The 20,947-nt window shown below is 37.6% G+C and overlaps 1 protein-coding gene across 1 annotated transcript in view; it reads left to right on the forward strand.

Moving 5' to 3' along the window:
• The window catches only part of LOC121371757 (Nance-Horan syndrome protein-like), a 60,947-nt gene that overhangs the window by 23,344 nt on the left and 16,656 nt on the right, over positions 1-20,947 (forward strand). The window contains exon 2 of the mRNA XM_041497887.1: positions 18,967-19,232. Coding sequence (XP_041353821.1) covers positions 18,967-19,232 — 266 coding nt within the window. The remainder of the gene's footprint in view (positions 1-18,966; positions 19,233-20,947) is intronic.

Consider the following 20,947-nt stretch of genomic DNA (forward strand, 5'->3'; position numbering starts at 1 on the left):
CCCTGAAGAATTACCATTTCTATTTCTACTTTGAATAACTCATCCTCTGTTGGAAACTAATATGCCTTATTACATTTAAAAGACAAATTAATTTATCATTAAATCCAATTAGTACATGTATATCTGGGGAAAATGTGTGTAAAAGAATACTTCATACTACATATATAGTTGTAAAGCATATCCGAGGGCATCTTCTTTAACTGGATAGACCAAGGGTAAAACAACTGTCTTGAGATTGCACAATTGATTGCCCTTGATGGACTTAGGTTTTTTCCTGTGGGAAAGTGCATATAAGAGATCCTTTTCTGTTCTTTGGTGAACATATAAAATTTGGTGGCAGTGGATTTCCCTTTTTTTTAGACACCAATTCAAAATGTGCTAAAAGTTTAAAAAAATTAACGATACCTCGAGAGCACATTAATTTATTAATAATTGGCTATTGGATGTCAAATATTTAGTAATTTTTACATGTAGTCTTAGGAAACCTGCTACATTTTTCTTAAAATGTTCTACGGTATTGTTAATCACATACCAGCCTCGGTGGCATCGTGGCAGGCCATCGGTCTACAGGCTGGTAGGTACTGGGTTCAGATCCCAGTCGAGGCATGGGATTTTTAATCCAGATACCGACTCCAAACCCTGAGTGAGTGCTCCGCAAGGCTCAGTGGGTAGGTGTAAACCACTTGCACCGACCAGTGATCCATAACTGGTTAAACAAAGGCCATGGTTTGTGCTATCCTGCCTGTGGGAAGCGCAAATAAAAGATCCCTTGCTGCCTGTCATAAAAAGAGTAGCCTATGTGGTGACCGGGTTTCCTCTAAAAACAGTGTCAGAATGACCATATGTTTGACGTCCAATAGCCGATGATAAGATAAAAAATCAATGTGCTCTAGCGGCGTCGTTAAATAAAACAAACTTTACTTTTTTTTGTTAATCACATGTTCCTTTTCTTTCCATTGATTGAACCAAATGTTACAATGAACACACTCTAAATGCCCAATAACAACATTACACAAAGTACTGAAGTTTTTTGAAGGAGATGGTCCTTTCTTTTCTTTTTTTAAAACAGAAATATTACTGTTGTTCTGATTTTGTGTTTAATTATGCTGGTAACTACAAGTTTAATCATAATTCATCCATCTCCATTTTGTCATCTTGGAAGGTCAGACTAGCCACTGACCTGTCCATCACCTGGTTGGTGAACAATCAATGTTTGACTCATTGCTGAGTTGACTGTTGGCTTCCTTGTGTGGTTGTCCTGGCAGTAGCCTCCATTAAACTGCTGGCCAGGGCCATTGTGACAGTGGTTGCTCCACTATCTTGTGGCCAGGGCCATTGTGACAGTAACAGTTGTTTCTTGACCATTGTCACAGTGGTTGCCAATGTTTAATGAAATGTGATCATGCAGTGTTCGCTCAACACTACTACACCTCCCAGTGTTTGTGGTAATTTGCTGTTACCGTGTAGTATCTCTCCAGGCTACTCTTGACATATGCGACTGGCTCAATTTACCAGAGGACACTTGCGTTTCAAGTGTTTGGACTGACCAGTATAAACAAAATAATTCTCCTACGATATACAATGTTGTTTGAACACGAGTCATTTCAGTAATGTCTCACGCAGAGTTCAGTTTTGATAGTGTTCCTGTTTTTGTTAGTTGGTCTGTTGTAACTGAAAACTTCATAACACAAAGATACCTTTGTTTATTACTACCCCAGCATGTAGTAATCTGTAGTTAAAAAATCATAATTTAGTACCAAACATGGTAATTGTGGCGCACACTATCACAAACCATTCTTTAAATGAGCAGAACTGCGTATAACAGACAAGGAGAACTCACAGATTATGATATAAATAATATCTTTTAATGAAATGACAAAATGTAAAATGAACGTCATGAACCAGGTAACAAGTATTAATCATGAAGGGTGAAAAAAATAATTTTGAATATATTTTTGCCTCTTAATTTGACAACTTGTTTATGCATACTGTACTTTAAGAAAAATTTACAGGCACCCTCTATTTTAGTTTTGTTGAAGCCAACATGCGCTGGTTTTCCAACATGTAATTAATCTACCATCAACTGTGTCCACCAACAGCCGGACAAATGCAGTATTAACTATTAAACTGCTATTGAATCTGGTCCAGGTGTTCTCGTCTTTGATGTGGGGAAACCGTGAAGTGTAGCTCTTGACTTAGTACAAACAGCTACAACTGTATAACATGCCATTTAATGACATCTGTGATCTCGCTTTTATGGTGGACAAGCCATTTTATTGGTATTTTGTCTACATCATCAGTTAACTTGTAATAACATTTTCTTGAAAACATGAAAAATATACATTTAGTTCTTTGCTAAGAAGAAAATATACCAATAAGTCGATATATAATATTGATTTGCAGTGTCTACATTATAATCATTGTCAGGACTTGCTCTGGGTGAGCAGAAAGTTTCGCCAAAAATTGTAAATGCCAGTTATTTGTCAATATTGTCACGTTTTATGTCATCTTCTGATCCTGTGGTTTATACTTGCCATGACTATTACTTCGTTATATTTCAGTGATCAATCTAGCAGATGCTTGGAATGACAACTGCATTAATTATATTTAAATTTCATGACAACATTTTCTGGCACCCTTGGTGGGTTTTTTCTCTGTCCTAACCATTGACCCATAACTCTGTCCTGACCATTGACCCACAAATCAAAGTTTGTGTTAACCTGTCTGTGGGAAAGTGCATATAAAAGATATCTTGCTGTTAATGGAAACATTTCGTGGTTTTCCTCTACTTTTTATGTTTCCTGGAGCACAAGGTTTATGATATCAGTCTTTAGCATTTGATGACCACTCCTTCTAAATGTAGCAAGGGATCTGTTATATTCATTTGTCCATAAACAGGACAATGCATATCATGGCCTTTGACAGACATGCACCGATTGTATGTTTTTAAATACCAATCGTGGGGCCCAGGATGAGATAGGGAAATAATGTAAGTCTATCAAGTGCAATTGATATTGCAATACATTGCACCTGCAGTGAACACTCCAGTGCTTATGGTTTGCACTACATTGCACCTGCAGCGAACACTCCAGTGCTTATGGTTTGCACTACATTGCACCTGCAGCGAACACTCCAGTGCTTATGGTTTGCACTACATTGCACCTGCAGCGAACACTCCAGTGCTTATGGTTTGCACTACATTGCACCTGCAGCGAACACTCCAGTGCTTATGATTTGCACTACATTGCACCTGCAGTGACCACTCCAGTGCTTATGGTTTTCACTACATTGCACCTGCAGCGACCACTCCAGTGCTTATGGTTTGTACTACATTGCACCTGCAGCGACCACTCCAGTGCTTATGGTTTGCACTACATTGCACCTGCAGCGAACACTCCAGTGCTTATGGTTTGAAGGGGTGGGACAGAGCCCAGTGGTAAAGCACTCACTCGATGTGCGATTGGTCTAGGATCGATCCGGATCAGTAGACCCATTGGGCTATTTTCTGTTCCAGCCAGTGCACCGCGACCGTGGTATATGTCATGGTATATACTATCCTGTCTGTAGGATGGTGCATATAAAAGATCCTTTGCTACTAATGGAAAAATGTGGCAGATTTCCTCTAAGACTACATATCAAAATTACCAAATGTTTGACATCCAGTAGCCAATGATTACTAAATCAATGTGCTCTAGTGGTGTTGTTAAACAAAACAAACTGATCTTTTTACAAGTACACCTGTATCTGTCTGTCCAGGTAACAGCTGTAGATCATAATAGCCAGGCGATTGTTTGTGGACAGCATCTTAGCTTCTGTAATAAGTACGTACATGTTTAGTTTGGCTTGTGGTCAGGTTCCGCAAACATCTGTAGTGTCCTTGTAAGTGGACAAATACGATATCGGCAGATTTATTGAAGTGAGTCTTATTTGAACACACTGCATTTTAAGTTGGTGTTGAAACGGAAGAAAACAAGAAGTTTACAAAATAAGTTGGAATAATTTAACTTATAAAATGAGAATGAGTTGAGAATGCCAGAAATTTTTAATGTTTATGCTATTTAAACATATCTTAATTTTTAAAAACAGATTGCTTTGTAAATTTTTGGAAGTCTTTAATACAATCACAGATACAATTGTCCATACTTTTGTACCATTTGTAAGATTTCTACTTAAGTACACATAAATAATATTAAATATCAGTTGAAAAATTACTGTTCATGTAGATTGGTCTATTTTTTAATACTTAATGCAGTGTAATTTCATTAGAAATAATTTAGGAGAAGTAAATAATTTATTAGGTTGACTAGACTTGTATCAGTAAGTAAATAAGAACTAAATCTATGGTACACAATAATACTTCATCAACATAAAAATCACTCAAATTTCCCACTAGCTTTACCATTATAAATATACTAGCGAAATTTTTTTCCTGTGCACCAAATAATTGCATATAGAGTATAATTTACTTGAAATCTGGTCATAAAAAATTCAGTAAATAAACGTGTAACCACTTCCTTCCATATCCCAGCAGTGCCCAGTCAATTGCACGAGCTATTCATGCTTTGTGATCATAAGTTGCATTACTAGCATTCTTGGTCACATGCTTCTCTTTGACATCATTTTTCTTATCATTGGTCACTAAAACTATTGTATACATTGTCGTCACTCAGAAAAATACTTTTGTTGGCATCTGATCGGCGTCAGTGTGATGTCACGCCTCCAAGAAAATGATTGCAATGAGAATGGCACAAACGTTGTTGCTAGTCATTTTGGTGTTCATTGATGTTCATCAAAAAACTATGCAGTGTCTGCGGAGATGTTCTCGACAGTTTAGGAATACTAGGGATCTTCCATTTTTAGTATGTCGACACATGATGTCACGTTAACCAATCGTCAATATCAAGCGGGTACACATGTGGAATCATTTGGAAATGACATGTTTAACATCCCAATACATCCCTGTGTTAAGGCCAACCAGTGGAAGAACTTTACGCAACCGATTAGGTGATCACAAAGTACGACCATAACATGACGTCAATACGTTGTTCTGTTATATCGTCACCGACGGTGCACCAAGCATTGTGTAGACCGTATTTCAGGTTCAGAAGACAGGAGGAGATCACTGTACTTTTGACAGATAAATAGTACATCTATGTAAAACACAATATTTTAAAATTTTATAAATATACGTCTCACTGAAATTTTAATGATGCACAGGAACTTTTTTCCGTGAGTATATAAATTTGAAATCTGACTGAAATGCAGATTTGTTTTCTTCCAAACTAAAACACTGAGATAGGGTATCCATTATATTTGTCGTTAACATTGCCGACCTTTGTGTGATAGTCATCATGGCTGGACATTTTCCGCTTGTTACCAGTTTGTTGTTCATGGGAAATTTATGAGACTGTCACCTACGTGTAATTCAGTGTATTGCTTTGAATGCTGTTTTATGGAGAAGATCTTTTGTTTGGGCTGACAATGGTTAAACTACTAGATGATTGGGAGACATAATTTATGATAAATCTGGCTTTGCTATTTAACAAGTACATATGTTTACTAAAAAATGTTAATACAAACATATTTCATCATTTCATTATCTGATCTAGCTTTGTTGTACTGAGAATGTCGAAGGTCTTGGATGTCTGGTTTTTATCCTTCCTATTGCTCAAGCCTAGTGATGTGGAAAATAAGGTTTAGGTTCGGTTTTTTTTGTATGTCTTGATATTTTTATTTCATTATCTTTTGAATAGTTGAGACAACTTAATAATGCAATTACATGTCTGTTTTTGTATTGTTAAAATAGTCATGTCATAAATATTCTAGTATTCATATGCTTAGTAATAAACAGGACTCTAATTATAAGACATGCTGTACGAATATTTGCACTACCGTTGTACATTCCTATGATTTGCTGAAATTGACAGCTTTTAATTATTATTTTTTATAAATTCGCTAGCATGTTTATGTCATTTATGAAACTTGTTTGATAAAACTATGTTAAAATTGTATAATAAAAGAATTCTCAAACAATACATTTCATAAGAGTTTTTTTTGAAAATTCAGTGGAAATGTACATTAAAAAGCTCATGAAAAGCGTAACTAGTGGGTGTTTTCCCACATGATCCCTGCATTTTAGTTTATATGTTGGGTATCTCTTATTCTGTTTTAATGATGTCTTCCGGCTAGTTGTGATTGTTAAAAATAATTCTATTGAAATTCTATTAAGGTTTGTAATATAGATTTCTATTTGGGAAGATGGAACTAGAAGAAAGCTCTAAAAAACATATAAAAAAGAGTTGAGAACAACAGTGTTTTTTCCCTGAAGCATTGATCCCATGGTTCGCTGTCGTATTAATTAATAATATCCTTCCAGTTACATAGTTGTCTTTAGCTAGCTTTAAAGGTTAACTTTATAATAAAGTTAAAACAAGACAAAAAAGGCTAAATTTATAAAGCCTATTTTGGACTTAACACATTTAACTTCATGTATTTATACTTGAGTTTAAGAAAAACTTGATTCGTAAATTCGGCTTATAATGTTTTGCCAAGCTGTAATCAAATAACCTTTAGTGTCAAATAGATACACATACATATACACGTTAAATTTATAATATTTATTTGCCAAAAAAACTATGTAAACTGATCAACAGTTATTGTTATTAATAATTGCTGACAAGTTAATCTTACAACCAGTAACACACAACCAATTATTTTCATTTACGGGTAGCTTACTGATGGGAGTTATTAGCTGTGTCACTGATTTGTTCTGATTTTGTTTAGTAATTATTGGACCATGCTGTTACAAGAAATAGGTCTGAGAAATAAGTACATGGTGTCCAATGATGCCATTGTCGGTTCTTTGATCCATCAGATTATGAAAGAACATATCATATTTCACTTGCTGAGTGTGATAAAGCCTGGCTTGCAGTGTTCTGGAAGTCATGTGTCATGTTGTTTGCAGATGAAGCCTATTAGGTGACTGGTCTGTGTGACCTGTCAGGATATTCTGTGGAGAGTGTCACGAACCAGGCAGTCTGAGAGACAGTTACCCTATATCTACAGATCTACTGGTTAAAAGTGCTACACATGTCAGCACTAGATTTCTCTGTAAAGAGCTTATCAGATATGTGTGTGTTTTTTTGGGGGGGGGGGGGGGGGGGGGGGGGAGACGTAGCCCAGTGGTAAAGCCCTCACTTGATGCATGGTTGGTCTGGGATCGATCCATTGATGGGCCCATTGGGCTATTTCTCGTCCCAGCCAATGCACCATGACTGGTATATCAAAGGCCGTGGTATGTGCTATCTTGTCTTTGGGATGGTGCATACATGTACATGCTACTAATGGAAAAATGTAGCAGATTTCCTTCCTAAGACTATATGTCAAAATTACCAAATGTTTGACATCCAGTAGACGATGATTAATAAATCAATGTGCTTTAGTGGAGTCGTTAAATAAAACAAGTTTTTTTAATTTAAACAAAATGCAGTAGAATCTGAATCAGTGTGCCAGGAATGGCGAGTGATCACTCCTCCCCTCCACACTTGCCTGGAAAGTTTTAGGAGAGCTGAAAATTGCTCGCCTGGCATCAATTAAAGAGAGTGATCTTCAGCTTGCCTTGATTTTGCTCATGGCAAAGACTAAAACAGAAAAGATGAAATAGCAGCCTTTAAAATTCATTATGGTAAAAAAAAGAGGCAAAAAGCTGTTCCAAATTGATCTGCAGTGGAATTTTTATCATTATCGGGTATTTACTTTGCAGGGCTCGAATTTATGAATTTGTCTTCCACAGCAATTTTTAAAAAGTTTTGCCATTGGTGAAACGGCCCACAGATGGTAATTTTGAGCCTGCCTATGGCAATTTGTTTTAAAAGTGACATTTGTAGCAAATAAACATGACTGAAAGGTTATTTTGCTGTATGTAGACATATTTGGAACGTATAACTGTTAAATATTGACAGATAATGTACACAAGGTGTATACATTTTGCCATTGTTGAGGAGCTTTACCGATGGCACAAAAGTACTGTCGGTGATGCTCACTCACTACGGCAATTTATATATTAAGTTTGAGCCCTGCTTTGTTGTTATTTGTACAAAATTACTGTTGCAAGATGATTTAAATTATGAGGGAAATATTAGTAATATAATTTCCCATGTAAAAATAAACATGACACAATCCCCATACCTCACGACAAAATAATGATATGAGTGGTAAAAAGTGTATTACATATGCTTTGAATAGCATGCTAAGTGGGCGGAACATGTATATGTGTAACCTACATATTACCAGCACCTTTTCCGTGACTTGATTGTTTTGTATGTGTGCCACCGCAGTAGGTGGGCTCACTTTACCTACACTGGTTGACTGCCTCTCTCCACGGATATTACATCACGTCCCACTCATTCCATAGGATCTAATACCCCATAACAAAATACCAGTGTATCATTTGAGACTTGTGAATTCTGGAGAACTGGGTTTAGTTACCATTGCAAGGCTGGCTAGCAGAATAGTGTCATTCTCATGTGAAACAATACATCTGGTTTGTTTACCAAGATTTTACCGTGTACAGATATTTTGGTGGTGTATGTCTCAAGAGTACATACCACCAAATCAGATATACTCAATAAAATTAAATAAGAACCAGTAGATTTTTGTAAGGAAAGAAGGAAATAGTTTATTTAACGATGTACTCAACACATTTTATTTACAGTTATATGGCATCGGACGTATGGTTAACGACCACATGTATATTGAGGGAGGAAACCCGCTGTCACTACTTCATGGGCTACGCTTTTCGATTAGCAGCAAGGGATCTTTTATATGCACCATCCTATAGACAGGCTAGCACATACCACGACCTTTGATGTACCAGTCAAACAAATATTTAGAAGTCATCTGTGATGAAAACATGCTAAGATAATTTGACACTAACGAAGAATGAGCAATAAGGCCTCTGACCCTTAATGAAATTTGTGGAGTATATAATAGATGACATGTGGCTAAAGCTGCAACCGTTGATTCATTGAACGTGTACACCACAGATACCTCAAGTACACCTGGCCCATAAAATGAAACCGCTGATGATGGATACGGTAGTATCTTTGACTACAAAATGTGTCATGCTAATTTTAATGGCATTCTAAACATTTCTGGTACGCTGATATTAGTTCAAATCATATTGCACGAATTTACAGACCATATAAAATGACACAGTCTTTAACTGATAATAGCCCAGTGGTAAAGTATTTGCCTGATGCATGGTTGGTCTAGAATCAATCCCTGCCGGTGGGCCCACTGAGCTATATCTTGATCAAGCCAGTGCACAACAACTGGTACATCAAAGGCCGTGGTATATGCTGTCTTGTTTGTGGGATGGTGCATATAAAAGATCCCCGGTCTGGTTGCTGGTGCTCCCTTGCACCTGCCAGTGCAGGCAGTCCCCCTCTTCACCCCACCCCATCCTTTCCTGTCCTGGGCAGAGGATCCGGCCGAGTCCGATACCTGTGCCCAAGACAGGCGTACACTACAACAGCTTGTTCTGAATGTGCACGTTAAACACTCTGACCTGACCTGACCTGACAAATGGGAAAATGTAACTCTAAGGCTATATGTCAAAATTACCAAAATATTGGCATACCAATGAATAGTAAATAAATTTGTTCTAGTGGTGTTAAACAAAAGAAACTTAATTGTGTTTTTTTGGTCACTGATAAGTTGGTTAAAATCGTAAATATCTAATGAATTTACAGACCAAATAAAACAACACTTAAAGTGACAGACCCTAGTTTTTAAATACTGACGTATTATTCTCTATTAAATCCGTTTCTGATAATTGAAATCAGACATTACTTAGAGTTTATTGCTTAGAATATCCATTTCTGTATATCCTAAGTATTTCTAGTCATCCTGGTATTTTTAATAAAAGAAATGCATTTTTCATATTTTTAAAAACACACTTTTGAGAAGTTATGGTTATGAAGTTGAGCTCTAGTCTATTTTAATGTTATTTTTCCATTTCAATGTCACAGACTTGTTTCACTCTGTTTTAACTTTATCCAAATGTGCTACAGGTTTATAGATTAACCAAACTTAGTGTCCATTTTCACGAGTTGAAATGAGGGTGTGTGACTTTAAAAAAACAAAGTCTTGTCACTTATCTTGCTAATCGTAATGATATTCTAAATGTAAATAGGTGGGGTTTTTTGTTTGGAAAAGGTAATTATTCCAAAAGCCACTTTGTGTGTGCATGTTAAATGGTTTTTATTCCAAAGAAAGAACAGAACTAGTATTTGTGTTCTGTTACTAGATGTCAAAGGTTTGGTTTCACAAATAACCCAACTCATATAGACGTAGCTGTCTTGTTCAAGCAAAAATCAAAAGTGTGTGAAAGTCGCAAGTGACTGAGAGTTTGTTCAAAATTTAACAACAGTGCTAACTGGCAAGCTAATGAAAAGGTGAGATCACTAAGTAGATGCAAATTGGTTTTAAAATTAAAAAGACCCCTCCGAACTTACACAAAAAATTCAGCTCAGGTTGTTTTTTGTGTTTTTTACTCGTCTGATTGGATTTGTATTATGTACTTTCAAACTGGGATGTGAGTTTTCAGCTTTTTATCCGATTTCAGCTGTTGTGTAAAATAATTTTTTCAAAATAGACTGATTTTGATCTGACATGCTGGAAAGTTATTGTAGTATAGTATAGAGGTTTGAGCTATTTTTAAGATCATTTCAGCTTTTAGTTTTAAATTGGTATCACATCCTTGATTCAAATTAAAATGTTCAGTTCCAATGGTATTAGCAGTTGCAAACATGTATATATCTTGTATTTTTGCTACATCATGTAGTTGGAAAATATATTGGATTTGTATATTCTGGTGAATGGGAATGTTTATTTTGACCATAAGAATTTACTGCTACAATGAATACACACGTTGCATTGAGTTTGAGCATGAGGCCATGAAATTTTAGTACTTACATCTTGGTAATATATCAGTTCATATACCTGTGATGAAAAGACATTATCAAAGTTAATACTACCATGAAAGTAATTACTGGAAAACCTGTTTCAGCACTGTTGATTGTGCTTATGAGTCAAACACAAAAGAAGAGAACATTTTAAACAGGGCCAGGAATGTTAACGCCACGTACTCATTGAACACTTTTGTGGTTTGCTTTACCTGTGAATATTGTTTACCACATTACCAGGTCAGTTCTTTTGCCATCATTCGAGCGCAACATACCACAGTTGTGAATGGAGGTCTTAGTCATCTCGGTGGCAGATGATGTTCTAGAATAACGTGTTGAAATTTACATTCTTGAATTTATTATGGTACCTTGTAGGTGACAGTTGACTGAAGTACAAAAGATGAGGAAGATGCTTTATGAGTTTACTTGACAATTGCTGCCACAACCATCATATATTTGTTTTCGAAAAAATACACAAATAAAAATGAATACACAAATAAAAATGAAATTGTAAATCAGTTTTAGGAACATGGTTACAGCTACTTCATGTAAAGATCATGTGAATAATTGTCATTTGAGATCTTTTACAAGTCCAGCAATTTGAAGTCTGAATCTTGTATGGAGCAACTTCCGCATGCACAACCTGCATCAATCACTTTCTATGCAAATTGGTTGAGTAGATTCCATTTATGCATTGTCCATACACATGCACGTATCCGATCACTATACTTTGTGGATTATGTTTACGTATACAATTTACAAACAAATTATGGATGTAAAATTTTCCACTAATTCATGTTGTTAACTTTTGATTAATTCATGTCCCTTCATGTAATAATAAGTTGTGTTTGAGTTTGAGTTCAGATGTTTTATCAGTGTGTATTGCACTGAGATAATATTTTAATAAATTCTTAAAAAGTGGGTATGGGTGATTTGGGTTTAAATTGTTGTGGAAGTGCTTGTGACTTGATGAAATATTGTCGACTGGTTTCAGGGCAGTATAATATTGTGTGAAACATTTTTAATTGAAACAACATTGTTATTGGGGGGGGGGGGGGATCAGACCACCCATTTTCATTACTGCTGATGTACAACATATATACGTGTGTAAAATATACTGATGGAAAGAAATAAAGGATTACACAGGTAGCAACAAGAAATAAGGACTGCATAAAAAATCAGTTAATATTGTCAGAAGTTGACTGGGAACATATAGGCAGCACATTCAACACTACAGACATTCAATCCTACATTACAACTTGGTATGAAATACAGACATTATTACGCTAGTAGTGAATTAAATTTGGTCTACAATTTGATGTGTTCCCTTATTTCTTTCCATCAGTATATGTAATATCAATGTAACATTAAGGCGTATCTTTTTATTAATTTTTATAAAATAAATATACTATTCAAAAGAATTTAAGGGTCAAAAATTTATAACCAAATAAGTTTCAGAGTGTATTAGATTGATGATGTAAACTACACAATTTTTTTTATTTATTGTTCCATATTTACAAAAAAACACAAATAAACGTCACTGTATACAAGAAAGTCACATGACATGCTGTCAAAGTTGAAGGTTGTCAAACATGGATTTTACACATTAGAACATTCGTTTAATAGTGTGTGAATCCACCCCTGGCGCGAATACACTCGACACATCGTTGCCTCATGCTGTTGATCAGACGTCTGAAGAACTCTTGGGGAATGGCCTGCCACTCTGCCATAAGAAGTTGACCCAGATCATGAAGGTTGGCTGGAGGGGCATGGTTATCCCAAACTCTCCTGCCTAATTCGTCCCAGGCGTTCTCTATTGGGGCCAAGTCAGGCGAATATGCTGGCCAATCCATCCTGGCGGTACCTTGTTGTCTGAGAAAGTCCGTTACCACCCTGGCACAGTGGGGTCTGGCATTGTCATCCTGCAGAACTACCCCGCCGCTGAAGGCCCAATCTGCTGAAGGCCTGGGAGCAACGGCCGGATAATCTCATTCAGATAGCGGATTCCATTCAGATTGCCATCCACCACATAGAGGGGGGTCCTGTGGTGGATAGAGATGTCGCCCCACACCATGACGCTGCCACCACCGAATGGTGACGTTGTCTAACCTTAACGTCAGCGAAGCGCTCCCCAGGACGTCTGTAGACACGAACCCGACCATCGTTGAACTGGAGACTAAACCTGGACTCATCAGTGAACATCACTCGACCCCACTGAACACGTTGCCACCGCAGATGAAGCGTGCACCAGTGACGTATGGCCGTTCTGTGACGTGGTAGGAGTGGTGGTCGAACAGCCTGGCGACGGCAGCGTAGATTATTGGCTCTCAGACGATTGCGTATGGTTTGATCAGACACTCGAGTTCCAGTCGCAGTCCGCAGATTGTCACGTAATCGGCGTGCAGTGGTTGTGCGTTGACGTAGAGCCATATTGGTGATGTAGCGGTCCTCTCTATTTGTAGCGCTTCGGGGTCTTCCCGAACGTGGACAATTTCGAACAGAATTCGTTGCTTGGTACCGTTGCCACAGTCGGCCAACGACACTCTGACTGACACCAAGTCTCAGAGCAACATTTCTTTGCGTATTGCCATCCTGAAGCCAAGCAATAGCCCTTCCTCGATCTTCGATAGTCAGTTGAAGTCGTACCATTGTCGAATTTGGAGTGTGCACCGTACACGAACGCAAGCTCCAATTATACGGAAATTCAGCATTGGGAACATGAAATACACGTGCAAAGCGTGCAAATGAAGCGCTTTGTGAAAAAGCAAGTTATGGGCACTTAGCAGACCTTTCGCTTTCGCCCTAATTTACGTGCAAATGTAAGGATGTTTTCGCCATTAGAACTAGTCGACAGTGTCAATGACAGTGGATTTTAATTCATTTATGGGTTGCTTAGACCCACTTTCGTCAAAATGGAACAATACCATGCGTGACATTATGGTCTAGCTAATATAATTGACATTCAGAAAATAATGTCGAAAATATCGTCTGACCCTTAAATTCTTTTGAGTAGTAGTGAGTCTACCATGGAGGACTGAACCTGTGACCTTGGATGAACCATCATCACAGAGATGTGTTTATCTCCCAGCATAATAATTAAAGTCATGGTGTACTGGGTTCAACAGCTGTTATTTTCAATTACAATACTTTGACAGTCTGTCACCAACACATATGTAAAACATATTTAAAACATATTTAAAACAATCATAATGGCACACAGTATGTTTAAGGACACCATTTCAACAATTAGTCTTTCCTTTTTGGACATTATTTAATCAGGTAAAAAAATCATCACGAAAAAATGAAGAGTTTGTGTCCAAATTGCTATACACCAATTCCCAGATTGTGGAGTTAGCAGTGCAGGTATACTGATGTTGGTACAACACAGCCATTTGACAATAGTCTCCATCAAAATGTGACCTATATATTACAACCAGTCAAAATATTAATAAGTGCTGTGATAGGTGTGAGAATGAACATATAATATAATACTGAAAAAAAAGAAAAAAAGCTGCCTTCTTTATTTTCTAAACCATCAAAATTACCAGTGATTCAGGTGGTACTAGTATTTTTAAACAAGTATTCCTTAATGATGTTAATTTATGTGAAGAAGCACTTTGTGTGTTATACATTTTGAATTCAATAATATTTTTGATATTTTAGCATTTAGAATAGTAAAATTTAAAATTAATTGAACTATTATGTCATGATGTCATGACTTTACTGCTGAAATTCTGTTCTTTGATTTTTTATTTTTATTAAAAGACAGAAAGTTTTGAACTAGTCTGAAACATATTTCAAGTAGTCAGTTGAGCTGACAGTTGATTCTTAGAGAAAATTCTGTCAGAGATATTTTAGTATTTTTTGTGTGTTTATTTCTATTTCCTGTTATTTGTAACCATGACCATGTGCAGAATTGTGTTAATTGCTCTGATGATTGGAGTTGCACAGTGTATTAATTAGTACTAATATTAGGATTAAAACTACTAATGAGTCTTTTATATTGCATCAAGAGACTGAGGCAGTGTTTTTTAATATTGAAAACAAGTTGTTGTTTTTGTGTTAAAGCTATAGTTGTGTTTGAGATTATGGATTGTCATTAGTAAAAAAACAATTAAATAAAGAGACATCTGATGATATATGTTTGGGGTCTTTATTTCCCCCAAACTCTGTAAACATTGAACAGTATCCATAGTAACTAAGCTAGCCAGGATAATACTGTTGTCTTTGGTAATTAGCCAGTCTCACAAAGTTCCAACGACAATATCGGGTTTTTTGTTTTGTTTGTTTAAAACATTTTCTCCATGTGCTTTGCCTTGGATGACACTTCTTTCTGGCTGTTGAAAGAAGCAACCTTGACCTTGTTACTTTTTAGCTCATAATCTCGATTAGTTTTACAAGTTTCCCTAATTCCGTTATCAGACTGGTATTATTACCTCTCTGATTTTGACACTGATTTCTTTTCTCATTCGACCATGTCATGGCTCTGGGTGGGTTTCAACATGTGTGGTGTGTTTTATCAACTGAAGATTATTGATATGAAATGGCCGTGATCACCCAGTGTCACATTCTTGCAACTGGTCACCTTCGGAGGGCTGGCGTTATCCGGGAAAGCCTGCCCCCATACACTAACACTGTGCTGTGCAAACAGTGGGGAGATTACGAAGAAAGCCTTCTCTATGTGGCTGGCCCACAGCCCCAGACCTGATGTTTGCCTTCATATCCAGGTTTTGTCAGCTCTGTTTGCATCCATGTTGTTTCCACCTTTTTCACAAGTTATGGATGTGCCTTTTTAGGGCTTTGTCCAGTTGGAAGTCTATTGATGAAATGTTTAGGCTCTCTAATAATGGCGCTCAGTACACAGGTCATTGAAGTGCCGGACACACTGTATATTGAGAAGTGTGGGAAAGTGGAAAATAATGACATGGCTTTCAAGTAATAACAAAATTGATATTGGTAGCCCAGCATTTAATTATAATATCGACACACAAAACAAATATTGAGTTTGATGAATTGATGCACTGTGCTCATTTTATTATTTAAGTAAAAATAGATTTAGATACAATACTTATACCATATATGTACTTTTTGTGAATAATAATGTCTAATTTTAATAAATATGCATTTTCTTGCAGAAATATAATTTTGAGCTGTTTGCCCATTACAAAATTACTTTTTACAAGGAACCTTTTTAAAGTATTATGCATTGAGATACCACTGGCAGAACAGCACATAACCCAACCTTTGATGTACCTGTTTTTACTTACTGAATAATGTTTACATCCAAATTGAGCCTATTAATGCAGGTAGAGTTGGTGTGTTTTGAAGTGACTGGCCATTACATGCAGCCACCGTCATAGGTTGACTCAGGTTGTCAAGCTCATTTGTATCTCTTATGAAACAGTTGAGACAATATTTACTTAGACATCCTAGTTCCATTGTATGTTTGCCTACAGTATATGTACTAATCTGTGATACTAAACACAATGTAAACTTTATAATAACAGTAAAATACCATAACTGCTTACAAAAGTTGTATATAGGACCAAAGAGTGAGCAATAAAAATTAACTGTCTTACTATTTTTAGCCATAATTTGATCTTTACTGTTTTTGTCTTTTTTTCAGTATAATTTAATTATTTTTTAATGCCTGCTGGCAGCAAACTGTTTTTCCCCAAGGTTAATATAAGACAGAATTATCAACATATATTAGTCAGTAATAAAATGGTTTCTGTCATAAAAAAAGAAGAAGAAGTCAGTTGTAGTAGATTATTAAATACATGCTTCCTGTTTTCTGACAACTTTGTGTGATGTTAAATTCATTTGTATGTGTGTACAGAACCTGTCCACTGAAGAAAGTGGCTGAAAATCTGTATTCTATTTTGAGTTTGCATGGGTGTGATGGTAACCTGTCAGACTACAAACATGTTTATGCCTAAGCCTTCAAACATAGCGACATGTCATGTCTAGTTAGAATAAATTGTTTGTGTTTGATGAAATCTCAGTTATTTGTTTTAAACCTGTTGTTACAACAGGTTTTTGTAGTCATACTGAGCAGTATAGACATATTGGTACATGTGTTCCCAATCCGTAAGTCTGTCCATCCATCCATATATCTAATAAATGCCATCCATCCATTCATCCATTCATCCAGCCAACCAGCCAGCTACCCACCCCATACATCATTTATCTATCCATCCATCCATCCAATATGCACATATCCATCCATCCATCCATCCATCCATCCATCCATCCATCCATCCATTCATCCATCCAATCATCCATTTATCCAGCCTATCATCTATTCATCCAGCCAGCCAGCCAGCTACCCACCCCATACATCATCTATCTATCCATCCATCCATCCATCCATCCATCCATCCATCCAATATACCCATCCATCTATCCATCCATCCATCCATCTGCCCACACCACCCACACCCTCCACCCACTCTTTCATACACCAACCTATCAAAACGCATTCATCCAAACCTGTCCATTAAAAATTAATGTTTCTGTTTTGACCTGCTTAAAAGGGTAATATACGTGTAAGTAACACTTTCATATTCATGAATAATATTTTGTGATCCTGGACAAAACCCCATGCCTGAATGAATGACTAATACTTTTTTTTACTGCATGATTGCCAGGTGTAAAACCTACCTGTACATTAATATGATTAGAATTTGAAAAGTCAGTGAAAGGGAACACGTATATCCTTGACACAAGGAACCTGCGACCCATTCACTGAGACACCACACTGAGCAGTGTTATTAAAGGAATGTATGTGGGAGAGATCAATAGTTATATACATACTTATTGGCACTCAGTGATAAAGCAAACTACCAGAATAAGGTGCGCCCTGCCCCAGGTAATGTCCGCATACTTACCTTGTTATCACCCATGTACACAAACAAATAATCTCATTATGTGGACTGGAAACTTGAAAGGATTTTTACTTGAACCATTTGAAGCCTAATGGCTCTCTTTTAGTAGATTACATAAATACGTTAGGTAATTTCCTTTTTCCAGATAATTGTCCTTGTTCACTTAAATTCAGTAAAATAGATTGTTTTAAAGGTTAATCTGATTGTTTAAATGGGTTATCACAGTTATGGTATGTGGCAAAGCAGTTTGTGGCTGGGTCATTTTGTCATTCCATTTCAAATTAAACTCTATGTGACAAATAATTACAATATAAATTAATACATACAGATGAACCTGCAGGCATTATGATATAATTATCTGGTTTAGTAAAACTTATAATAATCTTATTTTTCCTTAATAGGCAGGTTGTCAATTTAGCATGGGGAACATTTTGTTCAGTATTGCGTCTAGATTCGCTACACAAATTTAGAGATCGCTACTTAATTTAGAAACATAAACACCAGTTGTCAATTTAGCATGGGGAACATTTTGTTCAGTATCGCGTCTAGATTCGCTACACAAATTTAGAGATCGCTACTTAATTTAGAAACATTAAACACTAGTTGCTAATCAATATTCACTTGACTAGAAATATCGCTAATCAAGATTTTGAAACCAAAATGTTCCCAGTAGCAGGATTCCATGCGTTTACAAATCCCTGATTTTGGGTGAGAGGAATAAGATTATGAAATGGAATCCCCAGATATCTAGTAAATAATTTTTACAATTCAGGCAGACGTCTTAATAAATAAAAAATCCTTTAATTCTATGCTTACAAATAACTACACTAAATGTTCCAAACTTTATCTGAAAACAAGAATGTCTTATGCATTTGAATGTTTTTAGTACACTGTACCCAAATCAAACAAATTACATGACTATTCAATAGAAAAATCATATGAACTATGTCACCATCTAAGATAGTTAACTCTTGGTCCTTTTTCCTTTTAGCCAAAAAGCAATTTTAATGCAAGATTTTCAATAGTATAAAAATTTGAAATAGCCTTTATTGAAATGAAAACGTATGTAATGTACATTCACATTGCTGTATTGTAATATTTTGTCTTTTCAGCGGTGGGTGATCTCAAACAGTTTACTGGAATCCAGGATCACCATGTCGGCAAACACGGCTATGACAGTCACATGTTCACTCAGGATGAGCGAATGCACTGCATCAAAAACCTCTACAGCATTGCGGACATCACACCATCCAAAATCCTGCGTGGCGCTGATGCGTTCAGAAAGGACGGACTGTACACCTCGAACCTGTTCAAACTGTGGCCCATCGTCATCAACGAGCCCAAGGTCAAAACACCGGATCTCAGTTTCTGTCGAAGGGTGAGATACAACTGCTTATAAAAATGAGACGTCGACTGAGGTAGCTTTATAAAAATGAGACATCGACTGAGGTAGCTTTATAAAAATGAGACATTGACTAAGGGAGCTTTATAAAAATGAAACATTGACCGAGGTAGCTTTATAAAAATGAGACATCGACTAAGGTAGCTTTATAAAAATAAGACATCGACTAAGGTAGCTTTATGAAAATGAGACATTGACCGAGGTAGCTTTATAAAAATGAGTCATCGACTAAATTAGCTTTTATCATTTTGAACATGTCTGTACAGAAAACATGCCATCTTTGTTCATTGGTTTATCCTATCTTAGAATGAGTGAGCAGACACTATATATTAACTGAACCTGGTGTGTCTTAAGTGTAAATTTGATATGTCCATAATTTGTATGCATATATACTCTTCAAAAGAAGAAACGCAAAACCACATTGTCGTAACATTTGGAGAATTGATTTAATTATTGAATGGTGAGTCCGATAATTACCAAATGTTGCAGGATTGTTCACAATTCACTCTAGTCCATTGTGAGTAAGTGATAGGACACACCACCAAGGTCAAGGTCATCTGGAGTCAATACCGGGTGTGGCCTCCGCGTGTGTTGACAACTGCCTGGCACCGCCTGCCCATTGAAGCAACCAGAGTACGGATGACGTCCCGGGGGATGGTGGCCCACTCGGCCTGCAAGGCTGCTGCCAGCTCGGGCAGGGTCTGGGGCTGTGGTTGTCGCTGTCGGAGGCGTCGGTCCAACTCGTCCCATAGATGCTCAATTGGGTTCAAATCCGGTAATATCAATGGCCAAGGAAGGACATTAATGTTGTTGTTCTGTAGGAAAGCCGTTGAGACGTGCTGTGTGAGGCCTGGCGTTGTCATGTTGGAACACTGCGTTGGCGTTGGCCATAACTGGAACGATGTGTGGCCGGAGGATCTGGTCAATGTAGCCCTGTGCATTCAGGTTGCCCTGCACGTGGACCAGGTCAGTTCTGCCAGTGTGTGAGATGGCTGCCCACACCATGACACTACCCCCGCCGAATCTGTCCACTTCCTGCACGCAGTTTGCCGCATAACGTTCACCACGACGCCTATACACGCGACATCTTCCATCATGACGTCGGAGCAGAAATCGGGACTCGTCACTGAACCACACCTGTCTCCATCGCAGTTGAGGCCATTGTCGATGAATCTGGCACCACTGCAGTCGGGAGTCGACGGTGTTGTGGTGTTAAGATGACACCTCGAACTGGACGTCTGGCACGAATTCCTACCTCACGTAGGTGGTTCTGTACGGTCTGGTCGGATATCCTGCGCAAACCTGGTATTGCTGCGGCTGTGGAGGTGGCAGTAGTCAATCGTTCCCGAAGGTGGCGTACCCGGATGTAGCGGTCCTGCCCGGGGGTAGTGACCCGTGGTCGACCGGATCTAGGGAGGTCACGTGTTGATCCATGTTGCTGGTAACGGTCCCACAGTCTGGAGATGGTGCTTGGGGACACGTGGAATGCCCTGGCAACGGCCGTTCTGGATTCGCCTGCGTCTAGTCGGCCGATGGCATTGTTTCTCTGCGGTTCACTGAGACGTGGCATGTCCTGGATTGTCAACTGTCGGCCAGATACAGAGGCCAGGCAAGCGAACACCCTGCACTTTTATACTGTCGGTGTTCATGTTGCACGTGCAGACAACGCACGTGCAGTGGTGACATGGTTT

The sequence above is a fragment of the Gigantopelta aegis genome, chromosome 4 (genome assembly GCF_016097555.1).
Source record: "Gigantopelta aegis isolate Gae_Host chromosome 4, Gae_host_genome, whole genome shotgun sequence".
NCBI classification, from domain to species: Eukaryota; Metazoa; Mollusca; class Gastropoda; order Neomphalida; family Peltospiridae; genus Gigantopelta; species Gigantopelta aegis.